Source organism: Panthera onca, chromosome D1, assembly GCF_046562875.1.
Source record: "Panthera onca isolate mPanOnc1 chromosome D1, mPanOnc1 haplotype 2, whole genome shotgun sequence".
NCBI lineage: Eukaryota > Metazoa > Chordata > Mammalia > Carnivora > Felidae > Panthera > Panthera onca.
The window spans coordinates 94,452,955-94,472,564 of NC_138348.1; the positions used below are offsets into that span (position 1 = coordinate 94,452,955).

At 39.9% G+C, this 19,610-nt stretch overlaps 1 protein-coding gene across 1 annotated transcript; it reads left to right on the forward strand.

The window, feature by feature from the left end:
- Window positions 1–12,783: 12,783 nt before the first annotated feature.
- OR6X1 (olfactory receptor family 6 subfamily X member 1) lies at window positions 12,784–13,732 on the forward strand. The gene is given in 2 exon segments (XM_060607755.3): window positions 12,784–13,067; window positions 13,069–13,732. Coding segments are annotated over 2 exon segments (948 nt in total).
- Window positions 13,733–19,610: the final 5,878 nt, after the last annotated feature.

A 19,610-nucleotide genomic window follows, 5' to 3' on the forward strand; every position in this document is an offset into this window, starting at 1 on the left:
CTAGTAATTTTTTTTCAAAGCCCAGAAATTTCACCAGCAGTTCTGAGGCACCTGGGTTTTGAAACAAAAGATGGCATTTAATGTTTTGAGAACCAGAAAGAAACAATTTGTTTTGTTTTGTTTTGTTTTTGGTGATGGCTGCCCACTCAGAGAAGATGCTAACATAGGTAATTGTCCTTGTAGCTGATGGTTTAATCTTTTTAATGTTTGTGATAATGGATCCAGAGTTGTGGTAGCTAAAGCAATACACTTTAAGAATACTAAAGGCCATCTTTAAGAATACTAAATTGAAAATACAGAATAGGTGGAAAAATTAATGTGCATTATATATATATATATATATACATATATATATATTTAAGTTTATTTATTTTGAGAGAGAGAGAGCACACATGTGTGAGCAGGGGAGGGGCAGAGAGAGAGAGGGAGAGAGAGGATCCCAAGCAGGCTCCTTGCTGTCAGCATGGAGCCCGATGCAGGGCTCAATCTCACAAACTGTGAGATCATGACCTGAGTCAAAGTCAAGAATCAGATGTTTAATTGACTGAGCCTCCCAGGTGCCCCTTAATATGTATTTTAAATGAGAGGGGAAAATAACGATCCACAATTTTAAAAAGCAGCAAAATAATGTATATATCACACAACCCAAGAAAACAACACAATATTTCATTAGCTGATAGCTTCTCTTGTTAGTGGAAGTTCATGGTTCTTTAGTTTATGAAACTATCTTTAACATATGTTTGATCATACAACAGTGACTTTGTATCACTTTCTGTAGAGAAAATGGAAAGTTAATTGAGATTTTTTTTTCGAACATGGTTAACAAATATTTTTAATGTGTTTATGTTAGAGAAATCACTTTTAGCTTCACAATATATTACTTATAATAGATAAGTATAATAATATATATATAAATATATATATATAATAGATAAGTTTTGTATTGTATGTATTGTATTGTATGATAAACCTCTACAGTGCATTTATGTACATTACAGAGTATATACCTGCCAGTAGAGAATTTCTGCTTTGAGTAAGCACTGATGATACTGTCTGCTTACAGTTTCACATGACCAATAACGGGAAGAATCTTTCACAGACTCACTTCTCATTCTGTACCCTTCTGGTTCTAAACATTCTAAAGCTTGCGTCTCCTCCATTACCCACCGTTGGGGAAATATAACGAGAAACAAAATCTTCCAACCCACAAAGGTTCTCTCCACAAAGGTGGTAGAGAAAGAAAATACTTTTATTATTAAGTAAGCGTTAAACCAGAGTGTGATGCCTGTCACAGGCAACCCACCAAGAGCTTGCAAAGACGGAGAGAAATCTCACCCTTTTATGTAACCGAGCGAACACAATCCATTACATACACACTCTGAAGATAAACAATAACTGGTTCTCAAGTAAGAAGACTTGACAACACCATTTGTAACACAGAGTTCCTCCCAGGCTCATCTGGTGATTGGAATGACCATCTGTGTTAGCTAATTGGCTTTATCCAGAAGAAAAACAATCTTCTTATATCTTTTTGACGGGAGATGGTTTTGTAACTTAGAGTAAGGCACCCAAGGAAGTTAGGCGCCTACCCTCCCACAGAAACTGTGAGATAGAGTACGATTACCCTTGCAGTTTACGTTTCAAAGAGATGGTTCTCAGGGCCTTGAGAAAGACATTTCTGAGTCATAAAGCCAGCAAAAGGTTTATTTAGCTTCTAAAAAATTTATACACATTTCAAAGAGACAAAGAAAGAAATTATAATTAGATGTGTTCTATAGGAAATGCTCCATAAAAGGGAAAAGAGAGAAGTTCCTTCCCTTATTTTTGATAGGGAGAATTAAGTCTCTTATATTTTATTTGTATTTATCCCTACACCACATATTCCAGTGCTTGCCAGGAAAATCTCTAGTCCTGTTCTTTCGGGTCATGACATCCAAGTGAGTCAACCTGGTGGGCATCCTTGGAAAAGAATTCCTGTGGCTATTTTGTTCCCTCATAACAAAATTCTTCATTTGACCCTGGTCTTCTCATTCCCAGAGCACAAAGGCACTCTAGGACAGAGGACAGATCAAGAGAGTGGGCAGCCATGGCTTCTCCTGTATTGGGAACCTCACTGTCTTCTCAAAAATTATCCCACTCATAAGCCAACCCTACCTACCAGATTTCTCACATATGGTGATTTTTTTCCTTCAGAGTTTAGAATGCTTGTCTGTAATGCACTTCACTCAGGGGTCATCTCAATTTGCAAATGTATAAATATTCCAATTGTGAATGGGCTTTAAATTTGTGCCATCAAGATATATGATCTAACGATCTGATTTAAACATCCAAATATTACAAGATAGATGAGAAGTTTGCTGAGTATTACATAACAAAAGGTTGGTGTAATCAAAACGTATGGATGAGTTCAGTAGGGTGTTATTATATTATTGCAGGGACCTAAAGTGTTCTCATTTAATCAAGATGTCTAACTTAATGTTAAGATGTCTAACTTTTAGTTATTATTGGGGCTGGACTGGTTTTATACAAGAGAAAAAATAAGTTATGAAAAACTGAGACCTTCCCCTCAGAAATAAAAGACAAGGGGAAGGAGAGAGAAGGAGACAGAGAGGACAAGAATGTGTAGTCCTAAAAGGCAGGAGAGAGGAGAGTTCCAAAAAGGAAGTAGTTAGTGGTATTGACTACTACAGATTGATTTAAGGGGAAAAAAAAAAAGCACTAAGAAAATCCGTTTGGATTTGAAAGATAATTTAAAAATTTAAGAATAATCTTAGGTATATAAATTCAATAAATTATTAAGTGGAAACTAAATCTCAAGAATCGAAATACGGGCAAAGAAATAGAGGTGAAGTTACATATTATTTAAGAAATTTTGCAGTAAAATAAATCCAAGACACCTAAAGCAGTCAAAATTTTGTTTTGTTTTGTTTTAAGACAGGGAATTATGCCTTCTTTTTAAAATTTTTTTTTAAATTTTTTAATGTTTATTTATTCTTGACACAGAGAGAGAGAGAAAGGGCCAGCAGGTGAGTGTCAGAGAGAGGGGGAGACACAAAATCCAAAGCAGGCTCCAGGATCTGAGCTGTCAGCACAGAACCCAACGCGGGGCTCGAACCCACCAATCGTGGGATCATGATCTGAGCCGAAGTTGGACACACAACAGATTGAGCTACCCGGGCACTCCAGGAATTGTGCCTTCTTAAGGAAGAAGAAAAGGAGTCAATTTGGTATGGGAAGGGAGGTGCAGTTGCCAAAGAAAGTAGAAGAGAGATGATAAGAATATCAATAATACAAACAATAAAGCTAACACTAATAATTACACACATAAGTAGGATATGTGATTCTTCTTTCAACTTCTGCTAGAGAAAATCTTCCTTCTCTAGGATTATCATCTTTCCCCTTCCTTATGCTGCTTTCCTTGCTTTTGAACAATCTCATGTCTCTTTAGTTATGAATAGATCATCTGTTGGGTACCAATGCACCTTCCAATTTCCATGTCATTATTTTGGAAGAATCCAATAAACAGCCATGACAAAGTAATCCTACCAGACTAACCTTCCGATCACAAACACATAAGAAAAACTAGACAAAATATATTAAACAACAATTTTCAGGCACTGGACAATAAGTCAAGGATGGAGATCCATGAGAGAAGGGAAACAAATTAGTTGAGCCCGAGAATAGCCAGGGCTCTCCACCTGGAGGCTTCTACTAGACAATAGTGGAGGGCAAACCCAAGCAAGGCACGGCAGGTGCAGAGACAGAGTTCGGGGTTCAAGGAGGCTGAAGCAACTGAGGGACAGAATACAAAAAAGAAAAACCTTCAGAAATCTGCAAAGGATTAGACAGGGGATTTCAAATAGCGATGGTAAATATGTTCTAAGATTTTTTTTTAATTTATTTATTTTGAGAAAGAAAGAAGGAATGGGTGAGGGGCAAAGAGAGGATCCCAAGCAGGCTCCAGGCTGTCAGCACAGAGCCCGACACAGGGCTCAATTTCACAAACCACGAGATCACGGCCCAAGCTGAAACCAAGAGTGAGACGCTTAACCCACTGAGCCACCTAGGTTCCCCTGAGATTCTTTTTTTTTAATGTGAACATAATGAGGAAAAAAAAATGGAAGATTAAAAAATAAGTAAATGTAACTGAAGATCACAAAGAAATGAAGTGAAAACTTTACTGGATGTATTTAACAGCTCATTAGGCACTTCAAAATAAAATAATTTGAAGATTAAGTGTGAAACTATCTAAATTACATGTCAGAGAGGGAATAAAAACTAAAAACAAGGGGTGTCTGGGTGGCTCAGTCACATGAGCATCTGACTTCAGATTAGGTCATGATCTCATGGTTCCTGAGTTCAAGCCCTGCATTGGGCTCGCTGCTGTCATCCCCAGAGCTCACTTTAGATTCTCTGTCCCCTTCTCTCTCTGCCCCTCCCCGCTCATGCTTTCTCTCTCAAAAATAAATAGAACATAAAAAAAAAAAAAACTAAAAACAATGAACAGAGCTTCTGTGGCTTTTGGGACACCATCCAACAATCTAATGTATGTATAACTGGAGGGCAGAAAAAAAATTTTGAAGAAAAAATTCAAAGACATAATGACAAAGAATTTTCAAAATTGGATAGAAAACAAATTCACATGTTCACAAAGCTTGATAAATAGCAAGCAAGACAAGTAAAAGAAAATTACACCTACACGTATCATAATTATATTTCTAAAAATCAATGATAAAAATTAAGACAATAGGAAATTAAAATAACCCCCCCACACACACGTTACAATTCATGTTCTATAAATACAGAAGTATACATAATACACTGATGATGTCTCATAAGAAACCATGCCAGCCAGAAGACAATGGAACAAAATCTTTAAACTGCTTGGGGTGAGGGGTGGAGTGGGATAAACTACCTGGAATTCTTTATGCAGTAAATATATCCCTCAAAACGAAGGACATGTAAATGTTTTGCACAAAAACTGACAAAAATTTTTTGCCACCAGACCTTCACTGCATGTTAAAAATTGCCTCAAAATGGAACCTACACTTCAACATCTAAGAGAAAGCGTGGACGAATCTTTGCAATCTTGCGGTATGCAAATATTTCTTAGATAAGATGCAAAAAAAAAAAAAAAAGAACCATAAGAAAAAAAAAGAATAAATTAGGTTTCAAAAATTGTAAATGCTTACATATCAAAATATATTATTAAAAATTATTAGTAAGCCATAAACTGGTAAACAATATTCTCAATATTTTTTCTGACAAAGGACCCATATATAGAATAAAGAACTTTTGTGACAATAATGAAAGGAAAATTGATCTAATTTTTAGGGGACAAAATATTTAAACTAATTCTCTACAAGAATTAAATATATGAAGTCAGTAAACATATAAAAATTTTCTCAGTATCACTAGTCATTACAGAAATGCAAATTAAATTAGCAACAAGAAAGCCCTACGTCTACAATAATGCCTTTTTAAAAAACTGACAATAACAAATGTTGGCAAAGTATGGAGCGGCTAGAACTCTCCTATGTTGGTTGATGGGACTGTAAAATCTCACTGGAGAATAGTTTGGCTCTTTCTTTTTTAATTTTTTTTTTAACGTTTATTTATTTTTGAGACAGGGAGAGACAGAGCATGAACGGGGGAGGGTCAGAGAGAGAGGGAGACACAGAATCTGAAGCAGGCTCCAGGCTCCGAGCTGTCAGCACAGAGCCCGACGCGGGGCTCGAACTCACGGACCGTGAGATCACGACCTGAGCCGAAGCTGGCCGCCTAACCGACTGAGCCACCCAGGCGCCCCTGTTTGGCTCTTTCTTAAAAAATTAAACCTACCCTTACTTCACACTCAGAAAATTCATCTAAAATCTGTTCACCTAAAACAAATAAAAACATATGCTCACAAAAAGATTCCCACATGAGTGCTCACCACAGCTGTATTCATATCATCAAAAGTGAACCAACTCAAAAGCTCATCAATCATTAAATGAATAAATAAGGTGTGGTGTGTTCCTAGAATATGGAATATGTAGGGAAGGAAAACTTTTCCTCTCTTCCCTTCTAGTTTCTTTGGCTCGTCTAATAATTGAATTGATATTAAGACAGATCAAGGGGAGGAAAAAAACAAATTTCAATTTTGTATGTCCAAGAACTCATAGAAATATAAGACTCAAAGAAGTGACCAAACCAGGCAGCTTTTAGATCTTTTAGATAAAGAAACAATAAATTTGTGAGGAACTGACAAGACAGAAAAGTTTGGGCTTCGGGAAGTAAACTGGTAAAGTAACAAGGTTTGTTTATAAAGCTTTCTTGGCCCTAATTTCTCTATCTCTGGTAGTTAGGATGTCTCTCTTCCTCCTGGTTCAAGGAGGGTACACTTCTCATGGGAGATTTCTTTCCTGCTTTCAGGGAGACCAAGAAAGGTCAGAGTTTCCTTCACACATTGGTTGCTTCTTAAGTAACTTTAATTTAAAATAATCAATATGCCGAAGTATTGTATTTTGGGTCAACTGCCCTGAACCTTATCAAATACTACTCAGCAGTAAGAAGGAATGAACTTTTGGGGCTCCTGGGTGACTCAGTTGATTAAGTATCCGACTCTTGATTTCAGCTCAGGTCATGATCTCATGGTTTGCAAGATCGAGCCCCATGTCAGGCTCTGTGCTAATAGCAAGGAGCCTGCTTGGGATTCTCTCTCTCCCTCTCTCTCTAACCCCTCCCCTGCTCATGCACATGAATGCACGTGCTTGCTCTCCCTAAATAAACAAATAAATAAATAAATGGAAAAAACATTTTTTAAAGGAATGAACTTTAAATTTTTTTTTTATTTTTTACATTTATTCATTTTTGAGAAACAGAGTGAGACAAAGCGTGAGCAGGGGAGGGGCAGAGAGAGAAGAAGGAGACACAGAATCTGAAGCAGGCTCCAGGCTCTGAGCAAGCGGTCAGCATGGAGCCTGATGCAGGGCTCGAACCCACAAACTGTGAGATCATGACCTGATCCGAAGTCGGACGCTCAACCGACTGGGCCACCCAGCCGCCCCAGGAATGAACTTTTCATATTTGACAATATGGATGAATTTCAAAAATAGTTTGCCAAGCGAAAGTATCCGGATACAAAAAAGTATACCTACTGTATGATTTCATCCATATAAAATCATACAAAAGTCAAGATTAATCTGTAGACGTAGAAATCAGATCAGTGGTTGTTGGGATGGGAGAGAAGGTGTTGAGGTAGACCAACAGAAAGCGTGCACAAAAGAACTTTTTGGAGTGCTGAGGACGTTCTAAATCTTAATTTAAGGTGTGGTTCCATGGGTATACACATCTGTCAAAACTCGCTGAACTATATACTTAAAATGTCTGCATTTTCTTCTATGTAAGTCCACCTCATTAAAGTCTTTCTAAATTACGATTCCAGCTCTATTTTCCTGTTTTGTAGAGCGTCCCCCAACAATTAACGGCACTTGCTATCTCCATCAACTGTCTGCTGACCCTCAAGAGTTCAAAACCCCATCTTTTCACTTATCACCATAAGATTCTATGCTGTTCACTCTTGCATTTCTGCATACCTGGCTACTTTTCACGTTATTAATCAAATTTCCTACCCTTAAGCCGACTTAGTTCATTAGAGGATCCCATTTAATTATTAAGAAACCACTGATTTTTCTCCTGGCAGAAACTAAGAAATTCAAGATCTCAACCCCATGGATTCTCAGATTTTGGTGAATTATTTCAGGAGTGGAGGCATGACTGGTACCAATGAGAATTTAGAAAGCTGCAATGTCTCACCCTGACTTATGAATAAACTTTTAGGGAGACTTTGTTTTCTCTCGGGAGTCTCCGGAGCACATCCATGGAGACTAATGTCCCAGAGGAAGCTAGGAAAGTGCCCCACTAACAAATCATTATTTTGAGAGAAGAAACCTTGACCTAGTGTGAACTGATCTATTAATCACTTTCAAAACAATTCTCTTAAACACTGAAGCAATCTTGCCATTTCTTGAAAGCTTTATGAATAGAAGTCGGCAATGCATGACAGCACTTACCTTAAATTCTAGAAAGAGAGATGCATTTTCCTAATGCAAAAAAGAAGGAACTTTTCTGTTTCAATTCTGTGGCCTTATAAGAGTCTCCTTTTCTTTCAGTCCACATGTGGGCAAGCGTGCACCTCAGGACCAGAAGTGTTTCCTTGGGAATCATTAATGCTTGTGAGTATTTCTTTGCTACAGAGAAGCAAAGAGTACTGTTTGGGGTGAAGTTTTGCTTTTCTCTAGAATGAAAAGCTACGGCTAGCCTTGCTGCCTTGAAGCCTTCAAATGAATTCCAATAAACGAATCTCAGTCTCATACAGAAAAGTCATAACCCTGACTTGGACCAGCAAACAGTCTTAATTTACTGCATTTTACCCAGAACCATAAATCCTTGGAATGAATTTCAGACTGGCTATCTTTATTTGCATCTCAGTATTGCACAGTCCCCCAAGTAGTGATTCTTTTTTTTTTTTTTTTTTTTATGTTTATGTATTTATTTTTGAGAGAGAGGTGGGGAGCAGACAGAAAGGGAGACAGAGAATCCCAAGCAAGCTCCATGCTGTCAGCACCGAGCTCGATGCAGGGCTCGAACTCACCAACGGTGAGATCATGACCTGAGCCAAAATCAGGAGTCAGACACTTAACTGACTGAGCCACCCAGGTGCCCCACTCCAAGTAGTGATTCTTGATGCGTTTGCCTTTGTGGAACTGATAGAGTATAATCCAGGTTCCTCTGCTGGAAGGTCACACACTACTGGGCATCTTCACATTGACTACATGATCAAAGTCCAAAAATTCAAGAAATTGCCCCCTATCAAAAGTTAAAAAGACAAAATGAATAAGCAAACAAACAAACGATGAGGCTTGGGACACATTGCCCTTAGCCCAAATCAAGAAAAGATACATGTTAATATTTTTGTACTTTTTGGGGCGCCTGGGTGGCTCAGTCGGTTAAGCGTCTGACTTCAGCTCAGGTCGTGATCTCACGGTTTGTGGGTTTGAGCCCCACATCGGTTCTGTGCTGACAGATCAGAGCCTGGAGCCTGCTTTGGATTCTGTGTCTCCCTCTCTCTTTCTCTGCCTGTCCCCTGCTCATGCTCTGTCTCTCTCTTCCAAAATAACTAAACATTAAAAAAAAAATTTTTAATATTTTTGTACTTTTTTTCTTTTGAGACTATGAAAAGTTTAAGAAAAATGAAGGATGCTTGATTGCAACAACATAGCTCAGAAAAAATGATTCAACTGTGCCTCAAACCCTTGAGCATTAAGTGGGTTAAGAAAGCTCTCTGTGCTCGGGGCCAGTCTGGAGATCTGGGAGAATAATCAGAATGCAGTAAGAAACTCATATCCCTGATTAGGGATAGACGGAAGAGCAGAAAGGTTTACATGCAGCAAAATTTACATAAAAGCTGGAAGCCGAAGTGGACTTGGAGACAAATTATTTAGCCAACAGTCCTTGTTATGTGCCTAGCCTTTGAAATAGAGCAGTAGCATTTCATAAACATACGCATGTATCAGTCTATGTAAACTCATAGGTACCTGGGGATACTATGTCAACAAACTATCCATTTATATAATCCTCCAGAAAATATCTCTTGAGGGCTTATTTTATGACAAGCCCATACTTAATCCCTACAGATATTATTGCCCTATAGATATATATCGCTTACGACCTTAAAGTTTATGGAGGAAGCCAAACAAACTATAAATAAAATTTTGTAAGCGTTCAGATATGGAAATGTCCAGGGGGTCACGGAGGGTAGGAGTAGCACTGGAACTAGATTGGAGATGGGAAGTCAGGGAAGGCTTCCCATGACATGGGTCCTTAGCTGAGGTCTAGACTTCAGATAGGACTTAGCCAAATGCTGGAAGAGATTGGGGGAAGGTATTCTAGGCCAAGGGAACAGCACACAGTGATTAGGTGATGAGAGAGCTGATGACACCTTCAGGGAACCAGAGCAGGGATCAGTAAACTGTTGCTGTAAAGGGCCTGATTCTGAGTAGTTTAGGCCTTGGGGGCCCTATAGTCTCTGCTGCAACTATTCAACTCTGCCATTGCAGCACCAACGAATTAGTGTAGTTCCAGTGAGATCTTATGTACAAATAGTTAGCCAAACTCTAAACTTGGGTAGATCAATAAGCACAGAGCATGGAATGGGGAAAGAAAAAGGAAAACGGCAGATCAGTCTGGAAGATTGGGTAGGGTAAGACCAGATCATCAACGGTCTTGAATGTCACACCAAGGATTTTGGATGCTACCCTCAAGGTTCTGAGAAGTGCCCTACCTGTTAGCTTATCAGAAGTGCCTGAACAGGCCTGACTCCCAGCTTCAGCTCAAGCTAGATTCTATGCTTTAGTTCTATTCCACAAACTTCGGGCCTTGTCTGGAATGCATTCTTCCTCCCTGTCCCGCTCTCTTTTCCTATTGAACTCCTTTAGACTCGGCTGAGGCACCTCCTTCTCTGGAAAACCTTCCCTAACATCTGCCAGGCTGGGTAAGGGGTCTCTGCTGGCTGTTCCTAAAACAACCTGCGCACAACTCCATAGGATCACTCCCTGCACTATATTGTAATTATTATACATGGTCTCTCTCTCCCTATCTAAATGATAAACTCCTTAATCCTCTAGTAGGACTTGGAACATAAGAAACTCTCAACAAATGCTTATGCTATTTATAGGTCCAATTCTCCAAATTGTGGAATGTTTAGCGCTTAGAAAATTTGTATTAACCGGGAGAGAATGCCATTCTCCTCTGAGTGCAAAATGAAGATAAATCTATATCTACCCTATTTGGAGGGACCAGGCTCATGGCCGGTTATACTGGCCATTAGTACACATTCAAATGCTTCTCCGTCTCTTACAGCCTTCATGGGAAATAACCGAAGCTTGTGACATTATAGGCAAAAAAAATAATCCTTTCCTGGTCTAGAAAAGAGGTGGGAGGAAATGGGAGTATTTTTCTCCCTTAGGCTCTCAGAGAATTCTTGTTCTCTAATATGGGGATAGAATTAATCCTCATATCAATGAACTGTGAGCTTCTTCTCTCAGGCTAAGTTTCTCATACTTTGAAAATGGGGCAATTCATTTCATAGCAATGTACCTTACCCATTGCAAAAAAGAACCACGTAGAAGAATATCCTCAATAGGATAGGAAGTAGATTTACTGTTTTCTAGTGAATTTTAATAGAACAGGAAGAAAAAATTCTCAGCTTATAAATTTTCATATGCAAATAGGAATGCTTCGGTTAGTATGGACAGATACTTAGTCATAAAGGAAGGTTTTGGTAGGAATGTACTTGCCAGGATCCAGTTTGTTATCCTAAGCATTTGCTAGCCTTTTTACTTTTTTAGGTTCGTGTTTAGGTTTGTGGGTATTTGTGTGTGTGTGTGTGTGTGTGTGTGTGTGTGTGTGTGTGTATCTTTATCCTGTGTACATTTATTAGGTACTTCTGCATATTAGGCCCTAATTCAGCTGGTCTTGGCATTTTGGTTTTTTTTTTTAATTTTTTTTTAATGTTTATTTATTTTTGAGACAGAGTGTGCGTGGGGGAGGGGCAGAGAGAGGGGGAGACAGAGAGTCCGAAGCAGGCTCCAGGCTCTGAGCTGTCAGCACAGAGCCCGACGTGGGGCTCCAACTCACGCACCGTGAGATCCTGACCTGAGCCGAAGTCAGGTGCTCAACCGACTGAGCCACCCAGGTGCCCCAAGGCATTTTGAATTGAAGCTTAGTGCATTTTCCTACTTGCTAAGCAGTTCTCTTCATTTAGTTTGAATATTTTTTTAGTCTCCTTTGTTACAAGTCTGAACTAGAATTTGGAAGTGGATTCTTGAGAAAACATCTGTTCTATTATCTAAGTTGTATTTCACCACTAATATATAACAGCAAGGATTTTTAGTTGTATAAATACACACACAGAGACATGGGGGGAGCTGCAAAATCAGCTTTCTTAAACATATTTGTAATATAAATGGATAGTTTCTTTTCAAATATAATAGGAAAGTGTGGATTCACTTCTTATGAACCCACAGCTCAGTTTATGCAGACATACCGTTATGTATACTTTTTTTTTAAATTTTTTTAATGTTTATTTATCTTTGGCACAAAGAGAGAGACAGAGCATGAGCGGGGGAGGGGCAGAGAGAGAGGGAGACACACAATCTAAAGCAGGCTACAGGCTCCGAACTGTCAGCACAGAGCCCGACGCGAGGCTCGAACCCACAGACTGAGAGATCATGACCTGAGCCGAAGTCAGACGCTCAACAGACTGAGCCACCCAGGTGCCACTCGTTATGTATACTTTAAATAATAATTTGGGGTGTTCTATGTAAGTGATGAATCACTAAATTCTAGTCCTGAAACCATTATTACGCTGTAAATTCACTAAATTGGATTTAAATAGAATAAAAAATAACAATAATATGGATTATTGACAGCTAAAGCACATTGCAACGGTTATTCTCATAGCTATACATGGATGGAAAACTACTTTTCCACTCATCAAGTATACTAAGTACTTTCAAAGTCCATTAGGTGCTGGTTTAGTCGACCAAAGGATAAGCCAAATCATGAGTAAGGAAGGAGGGCTTAGGGTGTATATGTGTATGTGAAGGAGGGGGAGTGTCCTGAAGGATCTTAAATGGAATCAGAATCCTCCTTTTCTTTCTTTTTCTTTTTTTTTGTCCAAATTAGTATGAGATTCTAAAGAGCTACTTTCTTGCCTGTCTTTCTAGAGAATCAAGGGACATGACAAATGGCACGACCATCACAGAGTTCATCCTTCTAAGCTTTCCTGATGCCCAAGGACTACAAATCCCTCTCTTTCTCGTGATCTTTTGCAGCTACATATTAACCCTTGCAGGCAGTGGGCTCAAAATTGCCATTGTCTGGGCCGAGCCCAGGCTACAAATACCAATGTACTTCTTCCTTTGCACCTTGTCCTTCCTAGAGATCTGGTTCCCTACCACGGTCATTCCCAAACTATCAGAAACGTTTGTGGTGGCAAGAACAGCTATCTGCATCCCCTGCTGTCTTCTTCCACTTTTTCCTGGGAACCACCGAGTTCTTTATCTTCATTGTCATGTCTTTTGACCATTACCTGGCCATCTGCAAGCCCCTTCACTACCCCACCATTATGACCAGCAACCTCTGACTGCAACTTGCCCTCAGCTCCTGGGTGGTAGGCTTTACCATCGTCTTTTGTACGATGCTACTGCTCATCCGGTTGCCATTCTGTGGCGACAATGTCATCAATCATTTCTACTGTGATGTTGGTCCCATTTTGAAAGCAGCCTGCACAGACACAAGCATTTTGGAGCTCCTGGGTCTTTTGGCGACGGTCCTGGTGATCCCAGGGTCACTCCTCTTCACAGCGATTTCTTATATCTGTATCCTGTCCACCATCCTACAGATCCCTTCAGCCACTGGCCAACAGAAGATTTTCTCGACCTGTGCCTCCCACCTGACAGCAGTCTCCCTGCTCTATGGTGCCGTTTTGTTCATGTACCTGAGACCCACAGCACACTCTTCCTTTAAGATTAATAAGGTGGTGTCAGTGCTAAATACTATCCTGACACCCCTTCTGAATCCCTTCATTTATACAATTAGAAACGAGGAGGTGAAAGCAGCCCTAAGGAAGGCAATGGCTTGTCCAAAGACTCATCATCCAGAGGAAAACATGCGACACATCAAATGAACTTAAGGCAAATACAAAAATTAAATGTGAAAGAGGACTGTGGAGAAGATGAGGATGTGAAAGCAAACTATGATGGTAAACCTTCCGTGTAAGAATTTGTTCCATATAAATGAACCACGAGTCCTCCTTCAAAAGAAGGGACCGAATTCTCCAACAAGGAAATCCCAGAATACCTTCTGATGCATGAAGTGTCACTAAGGACTTTCTCAATTGTAAGCTGAAAGTAGAAACCACAGAAGTCAAGGACAAGTGTCAGTAACTTTTTAAAAAAATGTAAGGAATCCCGTCTCCCTCTTTGTTTACAGTAACTCCCTTCGCCTCATCTCCTTGTCAAAGGCATGAAGCATTCTCAGTACTTATCTTCTTCATAGTCGAAGTCTCACGTAGTCTCCTAATCAATTGTAATGGTCTTTCAAAAATGTTTCAAATAAACCACGGTTTTGTTTGACAATGTCTCAAAAAGGGGACTTTCATCTTGATATAATACAAATGTTTACATACACCTAAGGGTGTTTATTCCTAGATAATACCAAAACTTGAGGGCATGATATGAAAATTTCACTTTAGATTAGGTCAGTTCCTATGCTTCAGTAGGAGTAGGCCGAGTGCCTAGGAAACCAAAAGAAGTCTGAGAGACAATATACTATGAAGGCTTTCCTGCTGGAAAATTCAGCCCCAAGGTTCCATTAAATACAGAGTTTGCATGTGAGGTTTTCACAGAAGGTCCTCAAGGTAAATGATACACCTATAATTGTTTTAACCATTTTCTTGGGCAAGACATTTGACAGAAAAGTTTTTTATAGAATGACGGCGCAGGTAAGTCACAGTTCATAATAATGAGTGTCACAGATGCTTCTCTTCCGACAGCAAAGAAAGACTATCATTAAAAGCCCATTAAAGTGTGATTTTTAAAAACAAGGGTTATTGCACATTCCTTTTAGTACTGAATTGAAAATTGCAAAGCAAAATAAAGTGTAATGAGGTGAAAATGCTATTATCTCAACTGCCTGATCTGATTTTATCTTACAGAGGAGCTGTCTTGGGGCTGGGCAGGTGAAATTGGTCATTTGAAGGCGAAGAGAGAGATCCTAAGGACGAATATTATCAAGAGCCCTATCGTCAAAAGAATGGTTTAAATGGCCCTGAGTGAGAAAATCCGGGTAATGACTAAATGCTCCTCAGAGAGGAAAATGGCACAGAAAGTAAAGAGAGGAGAAATGAGGCAGAAAGATGAACGTAGCTGAAAAGTCTGTGGGAAGAAGCCAGTGGAAATTCTCCACAGTTGAGGAGCCTACAGAACATTTGAAAGATGGAGATGCTTATACTCAATCTGAGGCCACATTTCTGTGCTGTTAAACTGTTTTCCCCTTCAACCTTCAGTAAAGTCTTCTACGTTAGCTAATGTATTATAAAACGGGATGTGTATGTCACATGCACTGGTGTATGGGTGTGCTGTATGTGTAAGGAAGAATTGAGTTTCTTGTCTGGAATGATGTGGTTTGAATTAGAGACAGCCCATAGACAAGCTCACAGCAATGGCCCCAGAATATGTAGAAATTTCAGGAAGAACTCCAGACTTTCATTGGCTTAGGTATGGCTCTAGGTAACCTAGATCTAGGGGAACTGAAACGCAGGGCTCATGTTATTACTTTAAAACCTGTTTAAAAAACTGCTTTTAAGTTGCACAAATATTAGTTTTCCTGGGTCTGGCCTATTGCTTTAAGAGTTACCTGCGTGACGGCCAGACAGAGGGTAACATAAAACACCTTGACAATTTTTTTTTTTTTTAATTTTTTAGCGTTTATTTATGAGAGAGTTAGAGACAGGGCGCGAGTGGGGGAGGGGCAGAGAGAGAGGGAGACACAGAATCTGAAATAGGCTCCAGGGTCTGAGCTGTCAGCACAGACCCTGACTCGGGGCTTGAACCCACGAACGGTGAGATCGTGACCCGAGCCAAAATCCAGAGTCTATCCGACTGAGCCACCCAGGCTCCCCAAAACCCAGATTCCTTTTTAAAAAAAATCTTTTTAATGTTTATTTATTCTTGAGGGAGAGAGACAACACAAACAGGGGAAGGGCAGAGCAAGAGGGAGACACAGAATCTGAAGCAGGCCCCAGGCTCTGAGCTGTCAGCACAGAGCCCGATGTGGGGCTTGAACTCGGTTCATGACCTGAGCTGAAGTCGGAGGCTTAACGGACTGAGCCATCCAGGTGCCCCTAGACAGATCCTATAAAGGAGACAAGAACAAGTGTGAGAGTGCCACCTGGCTCCAATTCAGGAAATGCAAAATAGACACCATTTATTCACGCATGATTATCACGTTCTATGGATGTATTGGTATCATGTACTAAGCGATGTGCCAGGTACTGATTCTGTTGAAAAAAACCATTTTTTGTAGTCTGCCAGAAAATCAGTTCTAGGAATTGGAAATACCAAGAGTTGGAGAAGCCTATCCAACAAAGAAGCTCCAACAACCTGAACATCAAGAATGAAATGAGCTACGAGACTTCTAGGCAGCCCTGCCTTAGATCTTCACCAACATGGTCCCACCAAAGCCCCCAAGGAGTGTGTTGTGTATGTCTATTGCCTGCAGCAGCTGGAGTGTTGTTCTGAGGAAAAGGAGCCACGGCCACAAAGACAACATGCCAGAACTTGACCTTCACATTGTCCCTTGTTTCTTAAGGCTCTAGAGCCCAAATCTCTTCCCCAAATATACATACCCCAGCTTTCTCCAACAGAATAAGAAATTACACAAGAATTCATCCAAACAATATCATAAACAACCTCTTACTCAGATCCCTGGGTATTAATTATTTTTCTACTGCTGGTAACTCTAATGACAAGGTTGAGCTCATGCATACATCTGAGCCAAATCCTTGACAATGAGCCCTTGAGTTCATTTGTTCCCGAAAACGTACACACTTAATTTAAGCAGTTGTTTCCATGATGCGTTCCATAATACATTCGTTATTAAAAGCAGGGCTCAAGTATTCAAACTGGGGGAGATACAGAGTTAGACAAGGTTGAGCAGTTTCCTTCACCACTCAATTTCTCAGAATTTTTAACACTATGTTGAAAAAAAAATTCTAACTCCCAAGCTTATGCATATAAAACTGACTGTTAGATCATCTCGGTTTTACTAAAAACTGTGCCCACTGTTTACTGATGTAAACCAGAGCAATGACCACTTTAAAAGGAGACTTTACAATCCTCTCCTTAACCAATCAAACGGCCTCACGATCCTGCTTTATCTGGGCAAAACTTCTGTTCCTTACCCAATGTAGCCCTTCCCTTTTAACTCAGAAAGACCAAAGTCACTTTTGAGCAATACAGCTCTCCCTTACCTGTCAAGTAATAAATTCAGCCTTACTTTTCCAGTTCTAACGATTTTCACATGCAGTAGAAACCCCCACGAGGAAGACATGCCTTTCCAAAGCTTACCCAGCTACAGACCACTTTTTTTCAATGTGCCTTAGACGAAAGATTTCCCACTATCTCTGTTAAAGTGCATCTAATGTCATTTATGTTTTTATCAGGCTGTTATAATTCCATTACATTCATAAGTGACCAACCTACTTAGATGTAAAATTTTATTTTTTTTTAACGTTTATTTATTTTTGAGACAGAGAGAGACAGAGCATGAACAGGGGAGGGGCAGAGAGAGAGGGAGACATAGAATCTGAAATGGGCTCCAGGCTCTGAGCCGTCAGCACAGAGCCCGACGCGGGGCTCGAACTCACGGATTGTGAGATCGTGACCTGAGCCGAAGTCGGCCGCCCAACCGACTGAGCCACCCAGGTGCCCCAAAATTTTAAAACTCCCATACAAGAAAAGCTGAAGTACAATAACACAAAGAATTGGAGATAATCATGTATTTACCTAAGTATCTAGCTCCTGACCAAGTGGCTCACCACCACTTTAAACCACATATTCTCCTTGCAAGTTTAAATGACTCCAATTATAAAAGTCCCATTTACACATAACCCTTCCAGAACTATCCAATTTCTGTACCTGGTATTCAGCTAGGCTTGGCCCGAACAATTCAAAGAGTAGAGCTACGCACACTCTCAGATGAGCCCACTCTACTAACTACTCCTACCATTTCTTTGATTTTTGGAAAATGGTCTCTCTCTTCCAAGTGCAGAAACAACAATTTTCCTAAGAATTAGTTCTTTACCCTTCATCAGATATTGTTTAAAAAAAAAAGAAAAAGAAAAGAAATAATAACCGAATGCCCCCATCTCCACATTATGGCTTTAGTCCAAGCACTTGACCTATAATAATAACTCTGTAAATCACCTTTCCACATCCAGTCTTGGACCCCTTCATTCTCATCAGAGGCCGAAAGGATTTTATAAAAATGTATATCTAATCACGTCACTTAATTAAAATCCTTCAGTGGCTTCCCATTAACTATAGCAGGCAATGCTTACGTTAGTCCATAAGACTAAATATATAAGAGACAATATACTATGGAGGCTTTCTTGCTGGAAAATTCAGCCCCAAGTTTACACTAAACACAGAGTTTGCATGTGAGGTTTTCACATAAGGTGAATGACCTTTGGCCCATCAGATCTGATCCCTGTTCACAATATTAGGTCCATCTTACACATTTCTCTATTGTTCTCTGGCCCTAGACACACTATCTTTCTTTCAATTTCTCCAAGCTCTTCCCCAAGCTCTTTCCCACCTCGGGACCCTTGCATACACCCTATTTGCCGTTACTTCAAACATTCTCTCTTGGGGCGCCTGGGTGGCGCAGTCGGTTAAGCGTCCGACTTCAGCCAGGTCACGATCTCGCGGTCCGTGAGTTCGAGCCCCGCGTCGGGCTCTGGGCTGATGGCTCGGAGCCCGGAGCCTGTTTCCGATTCTGTGTGTCTCCCTCTCTCTCTGCCCCTCCCCCGTTCATGCTCTGTCTCTCTCTGTCCCAAAAAAATAAATAAAAAACGTTGAAAAAAAAAAACAAAAAAAAACATTCTTTCTTGCTCATCCCACTTCTCACTCCCATCCCCAATCTCAGCCTGCCCCCTCATCCTTCAGAATTCTGCTCAAACGGTACTACTCCAGAAGGCCTCCCCTGAATGCTTCTCTCCCAGCACCACCATCAGGATGAGGACCTCCAGTTAGTTACAAGCTCTCATAACATGCCGTACCTCTCCTTGGTAGAAAGTCTCACAATCATAAGTAAGTTATTTAAAACTCTGTTTCTTTCCTCCCAAACACACATACCACATGAAAGTCAGCTCCATGAAGACAGATATTACAACATTTTTGTTGCCCGTTATATTCCATACACCTATCACAGTGCCCTGCAATCTTAATTCCTCACTAAATAAGTCACTGATGAAGGAAGGACCAGACTGAACAGTTTGAGCCGCGCGTCAGGCTCTGTGCTGACAGCTCAGAGCCTGGAGCATATATTAAATGATTAGTATCAAGAATATGTAACATCTAACGATAAGAAAAAAATCCATCTGCAAAACAGGCAAACTCAGAGGAAGACTACAAATCACCAATAAACGTACAAAGAATGTTCATCTTCATTCTTAATCACGGAAAGGAAAGGTAAAACAATGAGACATCACTTCTTACCCATTTTGCAAGTTTAGCAAGCAGTGGCATGGACATAGGGGGAAACTATTCTTATATATGGCTGTTAAGATTACAAACTGATATAGTCTCTGGGAAGTTAATTTGGTAGTATCAATTGAATACATACAACCTATGACCCAGCAATACTTTTTCTCTGTCCCCAAGTAACATTTGCATATATGCACCAAGATGTTTATTATGGCATTGTTTATGACAGCAGCAATTATAAACAACATATATTATCCATAGGCAAATGGCTATTCACACTAAAGGATGTTATGCAAA